We start from the raw sequence: 19,273 nt of genomic DNA, 5'->3' as shown, positions 1-19,273 counted from the left end.
GAGGTAAGAATGTTTTAAGTACAAAAGCTGCTTAGAAACTGTTTTCTGATAAAGTAACATGACGATGGTGAAATCTTACCATGCAAAATATAAATGGAGTTAAATGTACTTGAAATTAAAAAAAAAACATGAAAATATGTCTAAAGAACGGCTCTTCTAATGTATTGGAATAGACTTTGGATCATCTTCCTCAATTGATGCTGCCATTTTACATTTTATTTATGAGATTTATTTATTTATTGTATTTTGATGGATAATTGTGACATTTAAAAAAAAACAAAAAATACATCTGAAAAGAGCCATTTTGTTTCCAGGTACAATATATAACCACCTAGAGACTATATTTTCTATTATCAAAAAAAGTGTTGTGGTCCAACTATTAGAACAATCTCCTGGCATTCATATGATCGCAGGTCATACTAGAAACATTTATATGGCCATAAGAGTGTTTTGGTTTGTCACTGGGTAGCAGATGCTAGTCTCTAAGCAAAATAATGTAGCTTGCTTTTTGAGGCTAAAATGCTATTTGGACAGCCTATAGATTCCATAGTTTCTAAGCTCTGGAAGGAAATGTATATTCCTTAGAATTCTAGAAATACAAAATCTTTTTATTGCTCCTTTCAAGAGTGATTCTAGTCTCTCTTGTCAAGATATTGTTAAAGGACCACTTAATGCAGTAGAATAGCATAATTAACAAGTGCATAATAAAAAGACAATGCAATAACACCTACTCTGAATTTCAAATAAGCAGTAGATTTTTTTTCTGTCCAATTTATTTCCCCCCCCCCCCCCCCCAATTTCCGGTTCCTTGTATCATCAGATATACATCAACCAACCACAGACTTGTACAGTATACGTATACTCTGTGAGCTTGTGCACATGCTTAGTAGGATCGTGTTTCGCAGAAAGTGTGAACATAAAAATACTGTGCAAAATTTGATAATGGAAGTAAATTGAAAAGTGTCTTAAAACTGCATGCTCTATCGAAATCATAAACATAAACATAAAAGGGACAGTCTAGGCCAAAATAAACTTTCATGATTCAGATAGAGCATGTCATTTTAAACAATTTTCCAATTTACTGTTATCACCAATTTTGCTTTGTTCTCTTGGTATTTTTAGTTGAAAGCTTAACCTAGGAGGTTTATATGCTAATTACTTAGACCTTGCAGACCACCTCTTTTCAGAATGCATTTTAACAGTTTTTCACCACTAGAGGGTGTTAGTTCACGTATTTCATATAGATAACACTGTGCTCGTGCACGTTAAGTTATCTGGGAGCAGGCACTGATTGGCTAGACTGCAAGTCTGTCAAAAGAACTGAAATAAAGGGGCAGTTTGCAGAAGCTTAGATACAAGATTATCACAGAGGTTAAAAGTATATTATTATAACTGTGTTGGTTATGCAAAACTGGGGAATGGGTAATAAAGGGATTATCTATCTTTTAAAACAATAAAAATTCTGGTGTAGACTGCCCCTTTAAGTTTGATTTGAGTGTCCCTTTAAGAGGCTTTTCATTCCCAAAACTGGTTGTCTCACATTCAACCAAGATGACAAAGTACTCATATCTGCAGCCTATTTTTCAAGCACAGTCTGCTTGAGATTACACCTTCCCAGAACAGCTGCTGAATTATAATGATTTACATATATTTGTGTTTGTTTCATGTTGTATTCCTCCAGATAATCTGTATAATGGCAAATCTTCATTGGGGAGTGTTATTAGGGTAAGCTAGGAAAATTGATAAATAAACCTTACTAAAATTTCCATAGTTTTGCTCAATTCCCTAAGTAGCAGGAATATGCTGAGTCTTTTACTCACCTGAAAAAGTGGGGTTTCAGGCTTTGGGTTTCTGTTTGGCCCCTTGTTAATACCCACCGCCCAATGGTCAGTCAACTGATAGGTGCCATCACAAATCAACAGGCCCTAATCACATTCTAAAAAAAACATTATGTTGACTCCACAGTCTGGACCTTCTTCTCGCTTTCCTTCTATTTATAAAGAGCTTAGTTGGTCTTTATAAATTAATTGTGTTAACCAATCCCAATTATTCTTGGGTGAGTTAACTCTGAAAATTGACACCACTTTCTCTTCTGATTGGTTAAAGGTGAACTAAATCTATCAGTATTGGGTGGAATCATTATAAATAGAAGGGGATTGTGAACAGTTAAGTCTAGGGGGTCTTCAGTTTTATACACTGCCATGCAACTGGTATAATTACTTTACATACACCATGCCAAAGCAGGAGTAATTGTAGTTGGGTAGGTAGGTAGAAATGGTAACAAGATTGTGATGCTACAGGATAAAGCTTTTTGCTCTTTACAGGAAAGAGACACTAAAGTCAAGATTAAAAATGTATGATTGAAGTAGACTCTAGAGCATGCCAATTTAAGAAACTTTCCAATTTACTTTTATTATCAAGTTGTGCACCCTTTTTATATATGCAAAATTTGTCCTACTGAGCATGTGCAAGAGTTCACAGTATATACTTATAAGAGTCTGTGATTGGCTGACACGGGGGGACAGCAAATTAAAGGAAATTTAAAATTTTTAGAAAAAGAAATCAAATGCACATTGTGCTCTTACATTGTCTTTTTATTATGTATGTTTTGATTCTGAAATTCTACTCTATTTAATATTCCTTTAAAGGGACATAATACTCATATGCTAAATAGCTTGAAAGGGATGCAACATAACTGTAAAAAGCTGACAGATTTCACTTAACTCTCATGAGATTTCATAGTAAACTTCCCTAAACTGAATAGGGAAATAACATGAGTGTGCATGAGGGTCGCTCCCTTGCAGGTCCCGGGACAGGCATGCTGATTTGCTGCTTAAAGTCCATTTACAATGGGGTGTGAATACTTAGCACATTTTGAGGTAAAATATATTTCTTTTTTACATAGAGATGTTCAGGTGATATTTTCTTGTCAGCTTTTTACAGCTATGCTGCATTAGTTTCAAGTGCTTCAACATTTGGGTAACATGGCCCTTTAATGTAGCTCACCTGGGACCCAATACTATATTTGATGTGCTGCATGTCACATCTGTTTGTAACGGAGTTGCCAGTAATTTCCAGTCCTTTCACAAAAAATATTAACATGATTGAAATCTAACCAACTATTGTAATAAACAGTGAGCTCATAAGAACTATTTAGAAATAATTTTATGGTATCTTCATTTTATTGAAAACTTTAAAAAAATAATTGCTTAAAAAAGCAAGACCTTATACTGTATTACTGATATGCCACTTTCATTTTGGGATATACTTATATTTGTTAACTGTATTTGTAAATGTCTGAAAGTACTTAACAGCAAATGCCTAGACCAGGAAGATTTTTTTCCCATGAATGAAACATCTGCTGGTAATAATCCCCCTTTGGACTCTTTATGTAAGCGTCAGTAGACAGCCGGCTCCACCCGTTAATATAACATCATTCCCCTTTAAGCGGCCATAATATTGTCCATCTATAGGGACTTTTTCTGTTTCCTACACGCCCACTGAAGTTAGATTTAATTTTCTGTATTGACAGATGCATTAAAGGGACAGACAAGTCAAAATTAAACTTTCTTGATTCAGATAGAGCACACAATTTTAAACAATTTTCCAATTCACTTCCATTATCTAAATGTGCACACTCTTTTATATGCACACTTTCTGAAGCACCATGTGCAAAATTCTCAGAATATACATATATACATTTTGTGACCGGCTGATGGCTGTCACATGATGCATTAGGAAGTAAAATGTTACTGACATTTGTCAGAAAAAAAATCTATTAAGTGCTTTGCATTGTCTTTTTATTATGCATTTATCGGCTATGCAGTTCTCCAGTGTTTAGTGGTCCTTTAAGAAATTATTTGTTATGCATTGTTCCCAATATGTGAAATAAAGCTAGAGATACATTTTACAAATAATATTTTTCAGGAGCTTTCCTCAAAGGGTATTAAAAAAAGTTGTCATTCTTAATAATTACCCAGGGATCAGTGTGGCAGATTACATTGACTTCAGAACAGTGGATTGCAGCCAGTTTCGTTCTGTGAGTTGGCATCTTCAGCAGGACTTTGTGAGGTGATTGCTTGCCAGAGTGTAAAGGATTAGGGGCATTTTAACATGTACAGTCTTCACCTACTTATGTGGAGCGGTTGCAATCAAAGCAAATGATTTAGTCATTGGGAGCCCAGTCTTTACATGCTGTGGTAATCCTTATGACATCTATTGCTTATACAAATATACAAATTCAATTACAGCACAGAGTCACTACTGTGATATTACTTTTGTAATAGCCATGGCTAATAACATGTCTGTTGGGGTAAAGCAGAGAGTTTTTTATTGCATTTTCTATAGATTGATGAGAATTCAAAATTACTTACATGCATTCTTTACTTTTCTTTTAGGGAAATGCAGTTTTGGGACTTTACATTCAAGAGCAGATCATTTCTTTATAAGCAGGTATAACCCTCTATTGTGTAATTTTCTTGTATACCTTGTGTTGTAATTAAAATTGTATTGACGCCATTATAACTTGTTACACCTCTTCAATTCTAAGGACAGGAAAGCAAGTGGCTATATTTTTACTGGTATAGATTCATAGTTTTTCCATTCTTTCCATTTAACTATGTAAACTGAAACAATCTGAATTTTTTCTATGATAGATAGATTAGATAGAGAGATATATAGATAGAGAGATATGCGATGAGGAAAAAGAAGCGCAGAGTCTCTCAGTGGATCCAAAAAGAGTTTATTCAGGAGCAGGCTTCTGCAGGGAACACAAGGTAAGCTCCCAGTGACGCGTTTCGTGCATGCGTACATGCGCTTCATCAGAGATAGATATAGAGAGATAGATATAGAGCAAAAAGTTGTTGTAATCTTACCCTCCAAAAATTGCATAATAGTCTACTTAAAATGTCTTAACTGTTGTCCAGTGTGTCGCTAAAATACAGATGGACAAATTATTTGCAATTACTTATAGGGACATTATACACTAGATTTTTCTTTGCATAAATGTTTTGTAGATGATCCATTTATATAGCCCATCTGGGAGTGTTTTCGTAAAAATGTATAGTTTTGCTTATTTTTAAATAACATCACGCTGATTTTCAGACTCCTAACCAAGTCCAACATTTTAGGAGAATACTGATGTATACCTACTCCAGCTTGCCCCTGTTTGTGTAAAGAGTCTTTTCATGAGCAGAGGAGGGGGGAGGGGGGAGTGTCTGCTGTTTTTGCTATAGTACCACTTGCAGTGGGTGTTCCAGCTAATCTTTTTTAACAGTGCTAAACTAGGAGCTTCTAAGTAAGTTTTTAAACTTTTTTATACTGGATTTCTAGATCAGTATCTGTGCATTTAATTCTTTATAGTAGTGTCTATTACATGCAGTTAAATGAAAATGTGTGTATACTGTCCCTTTAAGGACCATTAAACACAGTAGAGAATTGCATAATCAATAAATGCATTATAAAAAGACAAAGCAAAAACACCTTTGAATTTCAAATGAGTAGTAGATTTTTTTTCTGACAAATTTTAAAGTTAGTTGTATTTTTCTTCCCCCTGCATCATGTGGCATCCATTAGTCAACCACAAAATGCTTATATGTAAATTCTGTGAATTCTTGCACATGCTTAATAAGATTCTGGTTCCTCAGAAAATGTGCATATACAAAGATTATGCACAATTAGATAATGGACTTCAATTTAGGTGTCCCATATTCAATTGGTCAGTCCAGTAATTTCAGCAGACTGTTCAGTAAAACGTATGCAAAAATACTGGACACCTAAATGTCATTTTTGTGTGTGTTGTTTTTATAAAGTTCCCTGGTAGACAAAGGAGGTCAAATAGGAGGATTCATTTGTTAATTAAAATATATATGGTGGGTTCAAGTTTGCCTAAGATAGATCTTTGGAGAGGGGTCGTTGTGTATCCCAACCTACCATCTATTCCAAAAAACATACAAGTTGTCCAGTATTTTTATGTAGGACATCGGGCAACCCTAAAGGAAATGGGTTGTTGTTTAATATTGTGTGCGCTATCTTAATCATGAAAGTTTGATTTTTACTTTAGCGTCCCTTTACTCGTATAGTTTAAATTAAAAGTATTACAAAAATGGTAAAAAAAATGAGCTTTTGTTACATAATTACCCATACATTTCATATCATGTAAGTGAATATTGAATTCCACTAAAGGCTTACAGTTGTTTAAACCTGTTCTCTCACTGACCTCTAGTGGCTGATAGTTATTCCAGTCTTTTAGAATTTATCTTTGAAATGATAGCTTCTTACCAAATGTGAGGTTTATCACAATCGTGTGCTTGTTTTCAGCAGATAACAATTTCTTCAGATAGAATTTTCAGTTGTTTGCAGTGATCACAATCTTAAAACACTTCTTCCGTTAATAGCCCTGAGGTTCAAAATCATTACCCCCCCACACACACACACACACAGAAACAACACAAAATAGCCATGTGTCATTAGTCTTGGCATTTGGTAATCGAAAAGCAAAATGCTCATGATTAACAGCAAACAAAATAGTGATATGGAGGATTTAGCAATTATATCACAGGTTAAGGACCTTTACATTGATTGATTTCTTTAATAGTGTGTAGTGATATTGATGGGGGACGTGTGCAATTTACCTCTTGTGCTCCAAAACTATAGGGATATGTGTGCATGTATCTTTAACCCTTTACTAAATATGATGATGTGGTCATATGCACAATACTTTTATTGTAGATAACAACAACATGTTGTCATCTCAGGGGGCACTTTCATAGCTCATTGAATCCAGGGATGCTGGTGACATCGCCACGCATAGGTCACAAACCCCCAGAAGGGTCAGTCTGCTTCACAGAGCTTAAAGTGCTGGTCAGTGTTCAAATTAATGTTACATAATTCTGCACTATGTGCAGAATTATGTGACATTAACCTAGCAACACCTGCAAAAGAGAAAATGTTTTTTTTAAGATTTAACCCCCCAAACCCGTACTTACCTTACCTTCCTCGCCAGCTTTTTCTGGTTTATTCAACAGCGTGTCACAGTGCAATTGGTCGTCCTGTTTAACTATATGCAGCACGCTCCTGCGCTGGGTAAAGCAGCCAACAGCCTTACTCAGCACAGAACACGTTACATGTTGATCAACGGCACAACCTGATGCGTGTTGTTTATACAGCGCACCAGTGACGCCCTGTTGAAGAAACCAGAAGAGCAGAAGAGGCTGGCGAGGAAGGTAAGGTAAGTACGGGTTTGGGGGGGTTAAATTTTTAAAATTATTTTCTCTTTTGCCAGTGTCTCTAGGGTAATGTCACACAATTCTGCACATAGTGCAGAATTATGTAACATTAATTTGGATGTTGACTGGCACTTTAAGGGAGCTGGATGGGGGGGGGGGGGGTAAATATCCAAACAGTGGGGTTAAAGGAACAGAAAGGTCAAAAGTGAAATGTGGGTGAATTTCAATTTTAAATTGAAGCATTTTTGCACTATACTTTATTTACCAAAAATGCTTCTAGTTAAAGTTATTACTGGTTTTCAGGCATACACAAATATGCATGCTGTGAGTGCCCGTGCACCAGTATTAAAACACTACACCTTCTCAGAGAGTCAGCAGTGTCTTTTATGACACCCACCACCCACAGTTGTCTGAGAAGATGTGGTGTTTGAATGCTGGTGCACGGGCAGTCACAGGATATGTGCGTGGTTTTCAGGCATACACAAATATGCATGCTATGAGTGCCCGTGCACCAGTATTAAAACACTACACCTTCTCAGAGAGTCAGCAGTGTCTTTTATGACACCCACCACCCACAGTTGTCTGAGAAGATGTGGTGTTTGAATGCTGGTGCACGGGCAGTCACAGGATATGTGCGTATGCCACTAAAAAAAACGAATAACTTTTACTAGAAGCATTTTTGCTAATGGAAGTATATTGAAAATCGGCTTCTATTATGCACATGTCAATTTTGTCTTTTTTATCCCTTTTACCTCTTTGGCCAAACGGATAACACCTTGTACGTCCGTCTTTTTTAGCTGCTTCACATTGGATCCCCACATTCCCTCACCCGTCTGCAGCCCCAGAACTCGCAACTGAGAGGTTGTGTCCGGAGCCCAGGGCAGTCATGTGATCACTGTGATAGCGAATCACAGAGATCACATGGTTAGTGTATTTAAGACAGTAAGATTAAGAGTGAGCTGTCTAGCAGTGGAAGGGGGAGAGGGAATGGGATGGGGTTGCAGGACCCTACACTCCAGAAAGAAAGTTTGGAAGAGAGAGGAAGGGACACTACACCACAGAATTCAGAGACGGAGGGAAGTTCCAAATTACTTCTAATTACCAAAAATCAATGGCAAAGCCATGCATGTCTGCTATTTCTGAACAAAAAGGATCCCAGATAAGCTTTTACAACTATTTGTGTTATGACTGCACAAGTTGTACGTAAGTAATTTCAGTGAGAAACCCAAAGTTTGTAAAAAAGCTAACAATTTTTTTTATATGATAGCATTTGGTGGCAAAATGGTGGCATGAAATAAATCAAAATGGGCCTAGATCAATAACTTGGGTTGTCTACTTAAAAAAAAAAAATATATATATATATATATACAGTATATATAGTTTTGAGAGGTAAATATAAAAAAATCAAGGCTGTAGTTCAGTTTGAGTGGAGTGATAGCAAAAATGCTACAAATTCTGCTATTTTGTAAAACTTTCGAGGATAGTCCACTGTTTCATTCATCACTTGTGGGAATTAAGAACTTGGCCACCAGGAGGAGGCAAAGACACCACAGCCAAAGGCTTAAATACCTTCCCCACTCCCCTCATCCCCCAGTCATTCTTAGCCTTTCGTCACAGGAGGTTGGCAGAGAAGTGTCAGAAGATTCGGAGGTGTCTCTTATGGAGGGTAGTACTCTTCGCAATGGGACTGGAGTTTTAAGTAGTCCTGTCACCCTCTTAGTGAGAGCATTGGTGAAAGTTAGAGTGCGGAGATGCAGGGGGAGTCCTCCTGCGAAACCATCCTGACTCATATTAACAGCTCCTGAAGCAATCGTCGTTGACGAGTTTCGATGCCTGCTTTTCTTCTCTCAAGTCCATGTCAGGAGCGACGCTACTAACCTGTCACACTTGAAAGACCGTGTTCCTGTTCCACGGCGTTGATTCTGATAAGATTGTTTCATTTATATATCTATATGTGATAACGCAAGAAGACAGGGTCACAGTGTGACTCCTTTATCTGTAACGAATCTAGGGTAATACCCTTGGAAGGGGTTTATAGAACAGGGGGGATTTTAATAATAATCATAATAATATTTATTGTGTGTTTTTACTGCACTTGTGTGAGATGAGGCTCTGTCATTGTGGAACAGTTAGAGACATTGAGGCGTGCTTTTTTGGCACGTCTCTCGCTCAGTGCAGGGGCGGTCCTGCATGGCACTCCATGTGACCGGGTGTGGCCTCAGTAACTTCCTCTTTCTCAACTTGTGTTCAGAGGAGACAAAAGCTATTTCTGGTAGTCCGGGTCATAGGAGGTGGTGAGTGCCCCGGCCATTGGGATATAAAGGTGCCATTTAATTAATCATCAAGTCCGTAATAAAGGCACAAGCAATGGAGGACTCTGATATGTTGGAGGAGACTCCTTCTTTATCTAAAACTACTAACTGTGTATACTGTGAGGAGGTTCAGGTGGAACTGCCATTACAACTCTGTTCCACATATTATGAAAATATTACTACTTTCAAAAGGAAGAATGTATTTAGTACAACCGAGCCGTCCACCTCTGAAGGTTCTCCGTCCCGCAAGGTGTGTTCCCTACAAGCATCTCCGATTACACATGCAGTTCCCCAGGGCACTAGTAACCCTCCCGCGGGAGGGGCCCTTTGGCCTCCAGATTTTGCCGATCAGTTGCAGACGGTGGTCTCTGCGGCCATAAATGCAATGCCTAGGCCTACTAAGCGCAATCAGGGGGGGACGGCACAGCTGTCCATCTCAGGGGTCTTCGACTCCGCTGGATATCTTGGACAGATTATCCATGGAGGAGGACAATTCCGAATTGTCAGAGGGTGTCGCCTCTGAAGCGGAATCGTCTACTAATCTTCCTACTGAAGGAAGTGCTTGCTATGCTGGAGGTTCCGGAGCTGAAGATACCGGAGGAACCTTCAATTCCTAAGTTGGATAGGGTTTGCTAGGACAGGGTAGTGCCCCAGGCCTTCCCGGTTCCTATCAAAATGGCTAACATTATTAAAAATGAATAGGAGAAACTCTATTCGCATTTTTCTCCCTCGTCTTCTTTTAAAAAGCTTTTCCCCATTACAGATGCGCAGCTTGAACTATGGGGAACCGCACCCTAGGGTGGATGGTGTTATCTCCACGTTCACTAAGAGAACGACCATTCCGCTTGAGGATAGTTCCTCTTTTAAAGAACCCATGGATAAGAAAATGGAGTCTATGTTGCGGAAGATGTTCCAACAGACGGGGTTCGTTTTCCAACCACCGGCGGCTGTCGATGCGGAGGCTGGGGCGGCAACCTATTGGTGTGACGCACTTGCAGCAATGGTCGAGGTGGAGACCCCCTCGAGGAGATTTTGGATCGAATCAAAGCCTTAAGGGTAGCGCATTTGTTCATTTGTGATGCAAACATGCAGATTATTCGCCTGAATGCTAAGACGTCAGGATTTTCTGTTTTAGCTCGCAGAGCTCTGTGGCTAAAATCGTGGTCTGCAGACATGACATCTAAGTCTTGCTTGCTTTCCCTTCCATTCAAAGGGAAGATTTTGTTTGGCCCGGGCCTGGATTCTATTATATCTACAGTCACGGGTGACAATGGCACCTTCTTCCTTCCAAACCTAAGAGTTATACTTTTCTGCCCTTTCGTGCGGACAAGTCTCAGCGCCAGCAGCCTTCCGCAAAATCTGAGCAATCCAAGAGAGCTTGGAAGCCAGCGAACTCTTGGAGTAAGTCCAAGCAAAACAAGAACCAGCCGAGTCAACATCGGCATGAAGGTGCGGCCCCCGACCCGTCCTTGGACCAGGTAGGGGGCAGACTATCTCTTTTTGCAGGGGCCTAGAGGGGAGACGTTACAGACCCTTGGGTCTTGGAGGTCGTCGGCCAGGGGTACAGGATGGGTTTAAAACCGTACCCACCAAGAGGCAGGTTCCTCCTGTCAAACATCTCTTCAAAACCAGAAAAGAGAGAAACCTTCCTGGGATGTGTGAGGGATCTCTCATCTCTTGGGGTAATCGTCCCAGTTCCTCATGCAGAAAGAGGTCTGGGGTATTATTCAAACCTTTTCGTGGTCCCAAAGAAGGAGGGCACGTTTTGACCAATCCTGGACCTAAAAGCCCTGAACAAGTTTTTGTCAGTCCCATCGTTCAAGATGGAGACGATCTGGTCAATTCTGCCCTTGGTTTAAGAAGGGCAATTCATGACGACTATAGACCTTAAGGATGCTTACCTTTATGTTCCAATCCACAAGGATCACTTCAAATTCCTAAGGTTCGCTTTCCTGGACCAGCACTTCCAGTTTGTGGCCCTTCCGTTTGGTCTGGCGACAGCCCCAAGTGTCTTTACAAAGGTTCTGGGAGCTCTTCTCGCAGTGGCGAGAGCCAGAGGAATTGTGGTGGCCCTGTATCTGGACGATATTCTGGTCCAGGCTAAATCCTACAGTCTGGCGGAGGATCATTCGAGAGCTCTACTACTACTTCTTCAATCCCATGGGTGGAAGATAAACGAGGGGAAGAGTTCCTTGGTTCCCAGCAACAGGGTGGAGTTCCAGGGTACGATAATAGATTCTTCTGTGATGAAGATATTCTTGACAGACCAGAGACATTGCAAGCTGGCATCCAACTGTTTAGCTCTGCAGACATCCTCCAGGACTTCTGTGGCCAGATGTATGGAGGTGATCAGGCTCATGGTATCCATCATAGATGTCATTCCATTCGCCAGGTTTCATCTCAGACCTCTGCAGCTGTGCTTGTTGAGACAATGGAATGGCCATCATTCAGACTTGTCCCAACAGATATCTCTGGTAAGTCCGGTGAGGGAGTCCCTGTCTTGGTGGGCCCGAACGGGTCAGTTGCTCCTAGATATACTGTGCTCCGTTAGGCTGTTTATCCTCACAGATCTTACTGGGCTGAAAGCTTTCATGATTTCAAGCTACTGTATACAAGTCCCACAACAACAAGAACCTTTTCCTTATTAAATCCACAACCACACGCTGTGCGTACTAGCTCAGAATTGAGATTGCAATGCTTATGTGTACATCCAGGATTTCATGTGTTTAGTGCCAAGGTTAGATCTTTCTCACCCTTTCATAAAAGGCATTGATGCTATCCGAAACAGAACAACAAAAACATGCAGATCTAAATTGTATGTGCTACAATCATAACTCATGACTTCTCTCTAAAATAAATCCATGACAAAGCTTTTATTTACACAAGGGCAATCTATTGTCAGACAAATGGCAAGTACAGAACTACATAGCTATACAGCAGGACCGCTCAGGATCCTAGCGGTTCCTATATGCGGCGGTAGATGAAGAGAAGCCAAACTGGTCCGCCGCATATAGGAACCGCTAGGATACTGAGCGGTTGTTTTTAATTCCTGCTTCAAAAGGCCGCTTCACTAAAATCGGCGCATTGCGCATGCACCAAAAACGGGAATGCGGCAGATAGAGAAGTTACAGGCAGAAGAGGAAGGAAGGAAGATGGCAATGACAAAATACAGGAGGGGGCTGGCGGCCATTTCAAAACGGCAGAGGGACATGTAGTAAGTAATTTTACTTAAAAACTATATTGTTAACAAAATGGGGCTACAGTTTGAACTATTTGTCCTAGTAAACTTTATCTGTAGCAGTAATAATTTTTTTTGGGTTAACTGTCCCTTTAATACCCCATACGAAAATCTAAGCGATTACAAGATGCTATACACAGAAAGCAGCATCATGTGATTTATTTTGGCTGCAGGATTTAATTTTGAAAGTGCGTCCCCTGCTAACTTCACTCTATGGAGCAAAGTGTCCCTATCCATCGAGCTCTATTACTTTCAATAGGAGCCATCTCGCTACTTGCAGGGACTGCACCTTTTTTACAATCATTCCACCAGGGCAGCCCCTGCGAGGGTTGGCGAGAAAAACCACATCTGATCTGGTGAGGTTTAGATCACCTAGTCCAGATAATGCAATTTTAAACAACTTTCCAATTTACTTCTATTTTCAAATTTGCTTTGTTCCCTTGGTACCCTTTGTTGCAGAGTAAAGGTAGGTAGGCTCATAGAAGCTCAGGATTGTGTAACAATGTCTGTAGAAATGTCATACATTGTAAATGAAAATATGAAAAAAATGAAATATATTGTCGCAAGACAAGACAAATAAAGTAGTAGATTTATGTTTCAATGTGTAAAATATGTTTTAAAAAGTGTCACTATTTCAAATGCCTTTTCTTTGTAATTCAGAATATTATGGGTCTGAAAACACCTGTTATTTTTTCACTTTCCTTTTTTGATGAAGTTATCTGTGTTCTAATTGTTTGGTAGGTTCGGAGAATGACTGGTGCACTAGTTGCTGTTGGCCAAGGTCGGCTGAGCCCTCAAAACATTAAGGAGCTATTAGTAACCGCGGATCCTAATGCATTCCCAGGCAGTGCCATGGCGCCCCCTGATGGTCTGTTCCTCAAGCAAGTGGAGTATGATGGGACTGGTGAGTTTTCTCATAATATTTATTTGTATACCCTAAGCTCAAGGGCCAGCTTATGAGTATAAAAATTGCACTTTCGTGAGCACGATATTTGCGCTCTACTCATAACACCAGCTAACGCAATTGTGCGCTGGTATTAGAGGTGACCTGCCATGCGAACGTGAGCTCGCATTCGCTTTGCATGGAAGCTTTGTTTTCACTAGAGCATGCTTCCATAGGCTCCAATGAGAGCCTCGTTCTCATGCCGTGAGACACGGCAAAGTACCTAGCGCAGCAAAGGGGGTAAGTTACGCAGTGATGGGCAGCGAAATTAAATATATATGTATATTAATATATACGTATATATATAATATGAATGTATATGTATATATTTATGTGTATCTAAGCATATACATATATATTTACAGGGAACACACAGTCCGCAATGTAACACCACTTTTCAGTCCTGTTTTTCTCTAACACCCCACACCTGCTCACTTTCAGCCCTTAAACCAGCTTTGTGCAGTTCTTATTTAAAAAAAAAAAATAATAAAAAAAAAATTATTTTACAAAACCAACACTTTATTTTGAGGGCAATTGGGGCATATTTTTAAAATTAACCAGAGATCTGAATTGCTACCGTGAGCTCGCAGTAGCAATAACCAGCCACTTGTAATGGTTATTTATCGCGCCCATGTACGAGCGGGCAATAAATTCCGATTATCCTACTTTGTGAAGGAATAATCTAGATTTTAATTAAGAGACAGAGACGATTATTTTGCATAAGCCTTTTCCTTTACTGCTCAACAGCCATTCAAAGTAACAATATATAATTTAAATATTTAACATAGAAAGAACAGAAATGAATATAGTGATCAATGAAATTACAACCCTGGAAGTAAAAACAAGAAAAAAAGAGAAAGAAATTGTAACATAGTCCCTCAGATGAAACTTTAACCTCTTGAGTGCTAACAACGGCACTGAGCCGTCGCAAATTGTCTCAGTCAGGTGCTAACGACGGCTCAGAGCTGTCGCTAGCACTTTCCCACTTTGAGGGAGATATGGGGGCTCCCACCCGCTCCTACTCCCGCTATCGGGCCTGCATAGTGACAGGCATCGCCGGGGCTTCATGACTGCTTAGAAGCCTGTATCTCAGACATCTAAGCAGCTACATACCCCCAAGACCCACCGTTGGAAAGGTAATCACCTAACCTTTCCAACGGTGTAAGTCTTTAGGATCTGTAAAAAAAAAAGTTAAAAAAGTTAAAAAACTGTCCACATAGTATCCCAACTGCCTCTTTGAACTTTGGTGCTCGAGAAGAAGTTGTTGTAGTCTTCACATATAAGTCCATAAACTGAGACAAAAAAACATAAGTTAAAAACAAGAAAAAAAAAGAAAAAATTTGTAACATAGTCCCTCAGATGAAACTTTAACCTCTTGAGTGCTAACGACGGCTCTGAGCCATCGCAAATTGTCTCAGTCAGGTGCTAACGACGGCTCAGAGCCGTCGCTAGCACTTTCCCACTTTGAGGGAGATATGGGGGCTCCCACCCGCTCCTACTCCCGCTATCGGGCCTGCATAGTGACAGGCATCGCCGGGGCTTCATGACTGCTTAGAAGCCTGTATCTCAGGCATCTAAACAGCTACAGACCCCCAAGACCCACCGTTGGAAAGGTAATCGCCTAACCTTTCCAACGGTGTAAGTCTTTAGGATCTGTAAAAAAAAAAAAAAAAAGTTAAAAAATGTTTTAGGTAAAAACATTAAAAAAAAATTCAGCTTAGCACCCAGGTGGGAAAGTGCTTTGCACTCAAAGGGTTAAAAGAAGCATGTAATCCTGTAGAACTGGAAGAAAATTCACAACATGAATCTTGATCTCGAAGAGAATGACTTGGAAGAATCCGAAGTTCAGAATCCTGAATAAGAGGGACCTGGAGCTGAAAATATATATAAATTAATTATCAAAATTCGAATATAGATAACAGGGTAAGGGAATAGGGAGGGAAATAATCGTCTCTGTCTCTTTAATAAAATCTAGATTATTCCTTTACAAAGCTAGGATAATCTGAATTTTATTACAAGGACAGAGACTTATATTTTGCAAGTTTAAAGCTAAAACATATATAATAAACAATCTATTAAACATTGTGGTATAGAATTGATAGGTTTACAATAAAATTTTCTAAAGACTGAATCTGAGGACCAGTCGGCAGCGTTTAGAATTTCTTGAAGAGAAGCTGATTTACAAAAAGCCTTAGAAGCAGCAGGTCCTCTCATGGAATGAGAAGAAAAAGATTGATCAATACCTGCTTCAATCATAACCCCTTTAATCCATCTACTGATGGAAGTAGAAGAAACAGGAAGGCGAGGACGAGAGAAAGAGATTAAAAGTTTATTAGAAGAAGAATTTCTAAAAGAAATAGTAAGTTTTTCATATTCCTTGAGACAAAGTACAACACACAAAGAGCGACGAACAGAACATTTTAGAGGAAGAATCTATAGCCCTTATATCAGAAACCCTTCTGCAAGATAATAGACAAAGTAGAGTTGCAAGTAAGTTGTTTAAGAGAAAGTGATTTGTTACAAGGCCAGGACTGAAAAAGAGAAAATATTAAATTAACATCGCAGAAAGAAGAATATTTAGCAGAAGGAGGTCTCTTAAGTTTAATGGATTTCTTAAATCTAGAAATTGAAATATGCTGACCTATAGGAGAATTATTGAACAATTCATGTCCAGCAGATATAGCCGATCTATAAACATTAATAGATCTATAAGCTAAACCTGCGTCTAATAGAGAAGTTAGAACATTTTAAATATCATTAAAGGAGCTGAAAAGGGATCCAAATGTCTTTGATTGCACCAGCTAGACCATTTAGACCATGAGGATAAATAACATTTCTTAGTACCTGGAGCCCAGGAGTCTTGTAATAATGATTTAGCTGATGAAGAAAGCCCTTCAGAAGCCCAGGATCCCCTGAAATTGTCCATGCAATAAGTGGGAGAGAACCTTGAAGTACTAGGTCGTGAAAATCTCTATTTGAATCTTATTGGAGGTAAGGAACAAGAGATAAAAGAACTGGTAACTGAATTGACATTTCCAATAGGGATGGGTACCAAGACTGGGTTGGCTAAAATGGGGATATCAGAAGAAGCAAACTCTTGCTCTTCCTGACAACATTCAAAACTCAAAGAATCATCGAGAAAGGTGGAAAAGTATAAGCTCCCTGAAGCGGCCAGGTCTGGAGAAATGCATCTACTGCTAGGGCCTCTGGATCTGGATGCCTGCTGTAAAATGGAAGAATCTGATAATTCAGATGAGACGCAAATAATTATATCGAGAAAGGACCTCTGATATGTTGTAAATTTTGAAAAAGATCTTGATGTAATCTCCAATCGCTTGAGTCTGATATATAACGGGAACCCCAATCTGCTGCAGTGTTGGAGAGACCGGGAATATTCTGCTCGAATAGAGATGTAATTCAAGACATTGATGGATAAAAAAATTTGTGATATCTGATAATTGTATGAAATGAATTCTACCCAGACGATTCAGATATCGAACTGCTGAAATATTGTCCATCCTTAACAAAATAGAAATAGGAGAATTCTGTTTGATAAAGCTCTTTATCGCAAAAGAACCTACAATCAATTCCAGGCAATTTATGTGCAATTTGCATTCCGATATTGACCATTTGCCCCCAGTTATTTGATAACTACAGCTAGCGCCCCAGCCTGAATTGCTTGCGTCCGATTCTATTATGACATCTGGTGCCAAATATTTCCAGGTCAATTCGAGTCTGGCTTCTTCTGATAAAGAAATCATGTGAGAATAAGAGAAAAACCCTTCCTTAAATAAAACATTTTTTGAATCTCTATAAAGCTCTGTAATGTAATAGGGCTGGAAATATTGCTTGAATTGAGGAAGAATGAAGTCCCACAATTCTCACAAGAGTCCTGATTGAGAAAAAACAATTCTTAAAAAGATTAGGGTAAACTCAGGGTAGGTAAGGTAGTGTCTATTAGAAAACCTAGAAAAATCAGTTTCTGATAATTAAGAAAACCTAGATTTTTCAAAATATTTATAGTCATTTTTAAATGTGATAAGAGAAGAGAAGGATCCTGGTTCATAGTATATCATCCAAATATATGATCAGATGAATATCTCTTAGACTCAACCAAGCTACAATTGGTTTTAAAATTTGTGAAAGCCCAAGGGGCTGAGGACAGGCCAAAGGGGAGACAAGTAAACTGCCAAACAGAATTGTTCCAAACAAAACGGAGACATTTGCGAAAAGAGGGATAAATAGGAACTGTTAAATAAGCATTGGTTAAATACAGTCTTACCCGTCTTTGTCCATAAGACAATCTCTCAGAAGATGAATTCCGTACATCTTGAAATTATTGTAAGAAAGAAAGGCATTCAGATTCTTCAGATTTATCACAGGACGGAGAGATCCTTCTTTCTTTTTCACAAAAAACATGTTGCTGAGAAAAGAGTCTATTAAATCTGGGGCTGGTTCTATAGCCTGTTTTAGATGAAGATTTAGGATTTCTTGATCTAAAAGATTTGTGTCTGTTTTTGAGATAATAATTGGATTTGGAGGATAATTTTGAAAAGGAGGAGATAAATCTAGGAGAAGACTTGAGACAGTCTGAATAACCCAAGCATCTGATGTTATTAGACTCCCAATTTTTTATAAAAAGGGACAATCTTCCTCCAACTTTGTGTGGGAAAAAATTTGTGTTGTGTGAAGAGAGTAGTCTTACCTGAGAATGGTCTAGGAAGAGATCTTGGTCTTGAGACTCTTGGATTCCACGAACGGGTTCTTGAGGGGAAGAAATTTATGAGTGAATGGTTTGGAGAGGGAAAGGACTGAAATTGAGGCTTATTACTGAAGTATGGACGACCGGGAAAACGGCCTCTCCCTTTCCCGGCTCAGTAAAAAACACGGTTAGGTTGGTTATAGAAAACCTTTCTAGTAGTAGTCTTGACTTTTTTTAGGGAATTAAAGATATTGACTTATGAGTTTAACTCTTTTAAATCCCATGTCACCAAAAAGTAAACCCTCTGCTTTGGGCCCCATTTCTGTAGGAGCAAAATCCGAGATTTTTGGATCAATTTCCATCTTAATGGGAGGAGAGCCCACTGCTTCATTCATTACTTGTGGGAATTAAGAACCTGGCCACCAGGGCGAGGCAAAGACACCCCAGCCAAAGGCTTAAATACCTCCCCCACTCCCCTCATCCCATAGTTATTCTTTGCCTTTCGTCACAGGAGGTTGGCAGAGAAGTGTCGGAAGATTCGGAGTAGTCTCTTATGGAGGGTAGTACTCTTCGCAATGGGACTGGAGTTTTAAGTAGTTCTATCAGCCTCTCAGTGAGAGCATGGGTGAAAGTTAGAGTCCGGAGATGTAGGGAGAGTTTTTCTGTGAAACCATCCCGACTCAGATTAACAGCTCCATAAGCAATCAGCGTTGACGAGTTTCGCTACTTGCTTTCTGCTCTCAAGTCCATGTCGGGAGCGATGCTACTAACCTGTCACACTTGAAAGGCCGTGTTCCTGTTCCATGGCAAAGATTCTGGTAAGATCGTTTCATTTTTTTGTTTTTTTTTTTA

The 19,273-nt window shown here is 39.3% G+C and overlaps 1 protein-coding gene across 1 annotated transcript in view; it reads left to right on the top strand.

Annotated features, from left to right (window-relative positions):
• PUSL1 (pseudouridine synthase like 1) overlaps window positions 1-19,273 on the top strand; it is a 361,696-nt gene that overhangs the window by 275,164 nt on the left and 67,259 nt on the right. The window contains exons 5-6 of the mRNA XM_053690975.1: window positions 4,398-4,452; window positions 13,518-13,680. Coding sequence (XP_053546950.1) covers window positions 4,398-4,452; window positions 13,518-13,680 — 218 coding nt within the window. The remainder of the gene's footprint in view (window positions 1-4,397; window positions 4,453-13,517; window positions 13,681-19,273) is intronic.

The sequence above is a fragment of the Bombina bombina genome, chromosome 8, assembly GCF_027579735.1.
Source record: "Bombina bombina isolate aBomBom1 chromosome 8, aBomBom1.pri, whole genome shotgun sequence".
In the NCBI taxonomy this organism is placed as follows: Eukaryota; Metazoa; Chordata; class Amphibia; order Anura; family Bombinatoridae; genus Bombina; species Bombina bombina.
This window is presented reverse-complemented; position numbering and strand designations above follow the sequence as displayed.